This window comes from Pan paniscus, chromosome 9 (assembly GCF_029289425.2).
Source record: "Pan paniscus chromosome 9, NHGRI_mPanPan1-v2.0_pri, whole genome shotgun sequence".
Taxonomy (NCBI): Eukaryota; Metazoa; Chordata; class Mammalia; order Primates; family Hominidae; genus Pan; species Pan paniscus.
The window spans coordinates 119,894,931-119,902,340 of NC_073258.2; the positions used below are offsets into that span (position 1 = coordinate 119,894,931).

At 50.3% G+C, this 7,410-nt stretch overlaps 1 protein-coding gene across 4 annotated transcripts; it reads right to left on the reverse strand.

Moving 5' to 3' along the window:
- Positions 1–40: 40 nt before the first annotated feature.
- On the reverse strand, positions 41–6,381 carry DRC12 (dynein regulatory complex subunit 12 homolog). 4 transcript variants are annotated; one of them, XM_034933883.3, is made up of 7 exons: positions 6,261–6,381; positions 5,886–5,961; positions 5,385–5,456; positions 4,213–4,332; positions 3,598–3,690; positions 1,056–1,186; positions 41–793 (listed from the first exon to the last, which is right to left on the reverse strand). In XM_034933883.3, exons 2-7 carry the CDS (start codon positions 5,947–5,949, stop codon positions 653–655), a joined length of 621 nt encoding a protein of 206 aa, XP_034789774.1. In that variant the 5' UTR covers positions 5,950–5,961; positions 6,261–6,381; the 3' UTR covers positions 41–652. The 4 variants fall into 4 exon arrangements, with proteins under 4 accessions (XP_034789774.1, XP_054950961.1, XP_008971657.1 ...); XM_055094986.2 differs by having other exon boundaries at positions 130–798; positions 5,886–5,956; positions 6,261–6,290; XM_008973409.5 differs by having other exon boundaries at positions 135–798; positions 6,261–6,371.
- Between the last annotated feature and the right edge of the window lie 1,029 nt (positions 6,382–7,410).

Sequence of the window (7,410 nt, forward strand, 5' to 3'; positions counted from 1 at the left end):
CACCTGCCAGCAGAGGGTGTGGTTGGAGGCCTCAGACAGGTCCCTGAAGGAGTCTGAGGCTCCAGAGGATGTCATATGGGAGTTTTGGAGAGCTGTGTCCCAAGGATGAAGGTGTGGCTGTGGGTCTGGCTAGGATTGAAGCCATCTGGACCTTTTCTAGATATGACTCCAGGACCCTTGAGTGTAATGCAAAAATTTGGAGACCAGCTATGCCTGCCCTCTGTGGGTGCCTTAGCATTGCGGGAGGGTGGTGCTTGGTCACCGTTGCATTTGTTATAGAAATGGCCGTTCCCCATAAATCTGACTGCCTGTGTTTGTGTTGGTGGGGGTAAGGGGCAGTGGTGTGAAGGGACCAAAAGGGCCTCAGGCTCAAGGGGTGGGATGTGGCTCCTGCAGGAGAGAGGTTGAGACCTGGTCAAATTTCTTTCCTATCAATCACTGAATCTCAGGGATAATGGGTCAACCCAGAACTGAGATGTCTGTATGACAGCCACTCCTAAAATCAACAACAACAACAAAAACAAAAAAAGAAGAAAACTAAATAAAAATAAAAATAAGATCCACTTCTCTCTGCCAAACGGCCGGAGCCCACAGCTCTATTGAGTTCTACATCAAGACACTTTATTGCTGCGGCCTCAGAGAACACTAGAGACTAGGGGCTGGTGGCCTCAAAGATCCAGGGGGGGTGAGTCCAAACTGGCGTAGCTGCTCCTTGTGCCTGGCGTGAAGTCTCAGTGCTGCCCCATCCCACTGCGGCTTGATGGCTCTCAGCTTGGCCAAGAGCCTGTCCAGACTGTCCTGCAGACATCAATATTTCAGACCCCAGAAAGAGAGAGAGGGAAGGAGTGAGTGCTGTCCCAGGTTGGTTCATAAGCTTTCCTTGCCCAGTAGACATGGTCATATCCCCTCTGTCTGCCCTCAGGATAGAGCAGGGCTCCCTTGGAGATGCTCCTTCTCCTTAACCCTGGGTTGTCAGTCATCATACGAGCTGGGGTTTGTGGGCACGGGGGAGTCCTGGGTACTGGGATGGCTGGGATCCAGGGGGTGGTGCTTACGTGTAAGATTTCCTCATACTTCGCCTCCATGTCTGCCATGTGGGCCCGAAGCTGAGCCAGGGCCTGGTCCCGCTCTCCGAGAGCTTGTTCAGCCTCTTCCCGGGCAGCTGCAGCCTCCCTTTGGCATGCCTCTGGGGGCAGGCAGGATGAAAGAGAGCAGGATGGTGACACTCTATCCTTGACCAGTCTCTCCAAAGGTATCTGGAAAGGAGACCTCAAATGGGCTCGTTCCAGACTCCCCCAACATCACCAACTTTCCCGCAGTCCCTATAAAAGCTGAAGCTCCACTGAGGTATAGCAGAGAGTGGTGGGCTTGAGATAGAAGGCTCCAAAGTCGGATTACTACCTAGGTGACCACATGCATGTCTCTTTCTGAGCCTCGGTGTCTTCATCTTTTTTTTTTTTTTTAGACGGAGTCTCACTCTGTCGCCAGGCTGGAGTGCAGTGGTGCGATCTCAGCTCACTGCAACTGCCGCCTCCTGGGTTCAAGCAATTCTCCTGCCTCAGCCTCCCGAGTAGCTGGGATTACAGGCACATGCCACCATGCCCAGCTAATCTTCGAATTTTTAGTAGAGATGGGGTTTCACCATGTTGGCCAGGATGGTCCCTATCTCTTGACCTTGTGATCCGCCCGCCTCGGCCTCCCAAAGTGGTGGGATTACAAGCGTGAGCCACTGTGGCTGGCTGGTGTCTTCATCTTTAAAGAGAGAATGACACATCCCTCAGGGGCATGCTGTGACCTTTAAACATGATAAATGGATGACAAAGCACCTAGCTAGTATACAGGAGGTGCTCAGTAAACATTGATTCATTGGCCGGGTGCGGTGGCTCACGCCTGTAATCCTAGCACTTTGGGAGGCCGAGGAGGGCAGATTACCTGAGGTCAGGAGTCCGAAACGAGCCCGGCCAACATGGTGAATCTCCATCTCTACTAAAAATACAAAAATTAGCCGGGCATGGTGGTGCACACCTGTAATCCCAGCTACTCGGGAGGCTGAGGCAGGAGAATTGCTTGAACGTGGGAGATGGAGGTTGCAGTGAGCCGAGATTGTGCCATTGCACTCCAGAATGAGCGACCAGAGTGAAACTCCGTCTCAAAACAAAAAACAAAAAACAAAAAAATCCCCAAAACAACAACAGCAAAAACAAAAACAATTGAGTCATTGATTGACTTGGAATTTGAGGCAAAGCAAAGATTAGGAAAGGAACAAAAAAATCCCCAAAACAACAACAGCAAAAACAAAAACAATTGAGTCATTGATTGACTTGGAATTTGAGGCAAAGCAAAGATTAGGAAAGGAACCCAGAGTCTGAATGACAGATAAGCAGCTCCTGGCCATCTATAGCTAAACCGAAGGCCTTTTTTTTTTTTTTTTTTTTTAGTTGGAATCTTACTCTGTTGCTGAGGTTGGAGTGCAGTGGTGCAATCTCGGCTCACTGCAGCCTCTGCCTCCTGGGTTCAAGTGATTTTCCTGACTCAGCCTCCCAAGTAGCTGAGATTACAGGCACACGCCACCATGCTCAGCTAATTTTTGTAATTTTAGTAGAGATGGCATTTCACCATATTGGCCAGGCTTGTCTCAAACTCCTGGCCTCAAGCAATTCTCTCGCCTTGGCCTCCCAAAGTGCTGGGATTACAGGGGTGAGCCACTGCACCCGGTTGAAGGCATTTTTAAGGTATGAAAACTTTGAGACCAAAATTGTGAAAGAGCTCATGTGTCACGCTGAGATATTTCAACATTATTTTGTAAGCAAGAGACAAGAGAAGAGAAGCAAAGGCTTCCTGGTTTTAAAAAATATTTTTGCTTATTAGGAGTGTTTATTCATTTATTTGGTGAACAGTTATTTAGGATCTACCAGATGCTAGGTCTTGAAGATACAGAAGTAAATAAGTCAAACATTTTCCCTTAGTTTCATTGTAGAAATCAGCTAAACTAAAAGGGAATATGTTTTGCTCACAAGAGACATGGCAGTGGTGAGGAGTTAGGGCTGGACTTGAGAGGAGGAAATGGGGTGTGAGGCCTACATCTTCTTTTTTATTTTTATTTATTTTTTTGAGACAGAGTCTTGCTCTGTCGCCCCGGCTGGAGTGCAATGGTGTGATCTCGGCTCACTGCAACCTCTGCCTCCTGGGTTCAAGCGATTCTCCTGCCTCAGCCTCCCGAGTAGCTGGGATTACAGGTGTGCGCCACCACATCCGGCTAATTTTTATATTTTTAGTAGAGACGGGGTTTTGCCATTTGGCCAGGCTGTTCCTGAACTCCTGACCTCAGGTGATCCACCCGCCTTGGCCTCCCAAAGTGCTGGGATTACAGGCCTGAGCCACCACGCCTGGAGCCTCCTCTTTACTTACAGCAGAGATTTTTGGTATCCCGAACCCTCTGCTGCAGTCCTCAGTGGTGGAGGGTCAGTGAAAGTGGGGAAAGTGATCCAAGAGCCCAGACGGCAGCTTTCTGGAGCAGAGACTTTGAAGTCTACCCCTTCATGCTGGCCCTTGCTGCAACGCTTGGAGAGAAGGGGCTTGGAGGGTGGGGAAACCTACCTAGCTGCCCCCGAAGGCCTTTGACTTCTTCCTCCAGCTGCTTGCTGCGGGTTTGCATATCCTCCTGCAGGGCATGGCACTGGCGACTCATCTCTGGGGTGGGGGCAGTGGGCCACCAGGGACCCAGGTTGGAGATGGAGGGATGGAGAAAGGAAATGAAGTTGTGGGTGGGGAAGACTCTACTTGGTCTAGTGGAACAGGAGCACAAAGGCCTTCTTGGTTCTTTTTGTGATTCTGAGAAGCTGCAGACCATGAAAACCTGAGGAAGGGACAGGAAGCCCGACCTACCTCCTCCAGTCCAGCTTTGGATGGGGATGCTAGCCCTTCTCCCCTCCCATGGGCTGATTGAGATGATGGCTATGACTGCATGTGTATCCTACACAGCATCAAGCACATGGCACCAGGCATCCTGGAAGGCCCCTGCCTGGGATCCCAGGAACCTACCTGCCTTTGGTTCCTGCAGGATCCTTCCTGATTTGTACTCTTCGGGAAAGACCAAGACCAGGCCTGGCAGTTGGAAGCCCTCCTTGTTTCCCTTCCTTGCATCAACTGACCCTGTTGGTTGTTCTCCTCCAAGCCCCTGTCTCCTGCCCACCTGCTTAACCAACCACACACCTGCATATATGGCCTTCCCTTCACTTCGGGCCCCTTCCAGCTCAGCCTCCACCCCTTGCAGCCTCTGCCTCAGCTGGTCTTCGGAAGCCTTGGCTCGACGGGCTTCATCCCTCCGTAGAGCTGTGAGCAGTCCCAGAGCCGCCGTCAGGACTGGCTGGGTCCCACTAAATCAGCCCCCATGAACTTGATGGACTTTGCCCACCTCTAGAAATCTGGTGGTGGGGTGTCCAGCCTCTTACTCTCTCTCTGGGTTTTGTTGTTTTTGTTTTTTATCCCTAGAGTCTCACAGGCTCCTCATTATTAAGAAGTAAAAACTCCCTCTATGTTCTGGCTATAAAAAATAGCTTTTCGGATAGCCTGGCATGGTGGCTCATGCCTGTAATCCCAATATTTTGGGAGGCTTAGGTGGGAGAATTGCTTGAGGCCAGGAGTTTGAGACCTGCCTGGACAACAGAGTGAGACCTTGTCTCTATAAAATAAATAGGGCCAGGCGCGGTGGCTCACGCCTGTAATCCCAGCACTTTGGGAGGCCAAGGCTGGTGGCACACAAGGTCAAGAGTTCGAGACCAGCCTGGCCAACATGGTGAAAACCCGTCTCTACTAAGAATACAAAAATTAGCCAGGTGTGGTGGCCGCGTGCCTGTAATCCCAGCTACTCGGGAGGCTGAGGCAGGAGAATCGCTTGAACCTGGGAGGCAGAGGTTGCAGTGAGCCGAGATCGCACCACTGCACTCCAGCCTGGGCGACAGAGCACAAGACTCTGTCTCAAAAAAAAAAAAAAAAAAAAAAAAAAAAAGAAAATAAATAAATAAAGTAGCCAGGCATGGTGGTGTGCACCTGTAATACCAGCTACTCGGGAGGCTGAGGCGGGAAGATTGTTGGGGCCCAGGAGTTAGAGATTACAGTGGACTATGACCATACCACTGCACTCCAGCCTGGGCAATAGAGCAAAATTCTGTCAAAAAAAACCAAACCAAAACAAACAAACAAAAAAACACCTTCCTTATCAACTCTCACTGCCCACCCCTCCCTCATCATCTTTTTCCACTAGGGGATGGTTAGGGTCAACTTAACCCCCCACCATACCTCCAACTCTCCAATCCCCCAGGATACAGAAATGCCCCATTTCACTTCCCCTGTTGCCCACCCATGTCAGCTTCTACCCTCCTTACCCAACTGGTCTCGGAGCAGCTCCTTCTCCAGCACCACCAGCCTGTGCCTGGACTCGGCCTCCACATCTGCACCTGCCGTGGCAAGTGGCAGAGCCTCAGCTCTTCATGATCTCAGCATTCCTCACTCTGCTCGCATCCTCACCCCACACCCTGCACTTTTGCCACAGCAGACCTGAGGACCACTAAGTGAGGTATCCACAGTGGCAGAGTCTACTGAAGACAGCACCGTGTCCTCACTGACCAGCACATAACAGATATGCAAAATACACATGACAAATATATTAGGAAGGCACAGAGCTAGATGGGGCTTAAAGGAGAGCGTGGGTGACCATTTCCCCACTTCCTCAGCTCCCTGGATCTGGCTGTGAGGACATGAAAGAGGTATGTCAAGAGAGCTCCATCCTGTCCTGCAGAAGGCTGAATTCTCTCTGGAGGAGCTCTGCGTGGTCTTCATGGCAGAACATGGAGAAGCAGGGGGCACCTCCACCCACCATGACTCACCCCAGTTCTTTTTCTTCTTCTGTGCCCCAGATTTCTTCCCTTTTTCTTTGTTTTTAGGTGGCATCTCCTTGCTGTCCTGGGAGAAGGAGGGGACCTTATGTTTAGGTCTGGACACAGGGATGCTTTCCTGAGCTTTAGACTGAACCAGGAGACTCTCCTGAGTCCAAATCTGTCTCTCATATCCTTCAGAAAAGTCAGTTCACAGTCTCTTTGGAACCTCAGACAGGGTTGGGGTCAGTGGGGAGGATGGAGTTTTTTCTCTCAACCAGGCTGACTCTGTACAGAAGTCATTCCTTGCAACTCTCTTTTAGAGAAACGAAATCCCTGTACCTGCTCCCCTCCCTCTTCCCATCATCCTCAACCCTCACTTCCTACCTGTAGGATCCTCTCCTGCCAGCGTTGGGGCTCCCCGTGGAGTGACCCACTCGTGGGGAGTGGCAGAGAGAAGGCCCAACTAGCGAGGAGCCTGAGGCGGGGCCTGGGTCCTGGGAGCCAATCCTTGGTGGCAAATTTCTCTTGAGGGCAGGGCTGAGGGCTGGGAGGTTGGGTTTCAGGAGGCTGTATGTTGTCCAGGCAACTGGGAAACATGGAGTTCACAGGAAGGTGGAATGGGCTAAATCAGTTCACAAAGTTTAAAATATCAAGGTCTCAAAGGGTCAGTTCTTTCCTTATCCCAAAATCCTAAGTATAGTTAGAAAAGAAAGGGCTTTGGAGGTCGATTAGTTATGATTCATTGCCATGTAGACATGGCCTGCAATTTGGAGACTTCCAAATTCAGATGTACACATCTGAGATAATATGTGGTGCTGATACAGAGGAAAAGGACTGACAGTAGCCATGTTGGACAACTGACATCCCGAGGTCCCACCAGCAAAATGACATTAGTAGGCTTAAAACTGAAGATCTAAGCTGGGGCGGTGGCTCATGCCTATAATCCCAGCATTTTGAGAAGCTGAGGCAGGAGGATTACTTGAGGCCAGGAGTTCGAGACCAGCCTGGACAACACAGTGAGACCTCATTTCTACAAAAAAATTAAAAAATTAGCCTGGTGTGGTGGTGCACACCTGTAGTCTCAGCTACTTGGGAGGCTGAAGCAGGAGAATCACTTGAGCCTGGGAGGTTGAGGCAGCAGTGAGCTATGATTGCACCACTGCACTCCAGCCTGGATGACAGAGGGAGACCCTGTCTCAAACAAACAAAACTCCCAGACCACCGAAGATCCTCTTCAGTACACTGTAGAATGAGGGTAATAAGTGCAGGAATAGGTAGTCCAGGGAGTTTCCCACTTCAGAGAAATGAGACGCAGAGGAATAGTGGACCCATGGACTCTAGGGTACTGACCTAGAGGGATGCAAGTGTGGAGGAAAGAGCTCAGGTTAGAGACAAGACATGTGAGTTTGAGTCCCAACTGTGGATATGTAAACTGAGGCGAGCCATTTGACTTTGCTCAGCATCAGTTTCCTGATCTTTAATTGTTTGATTTTGCAGCTCTTGAAAAGCCTGTGTTTTAGCTGCGTGTTTACAT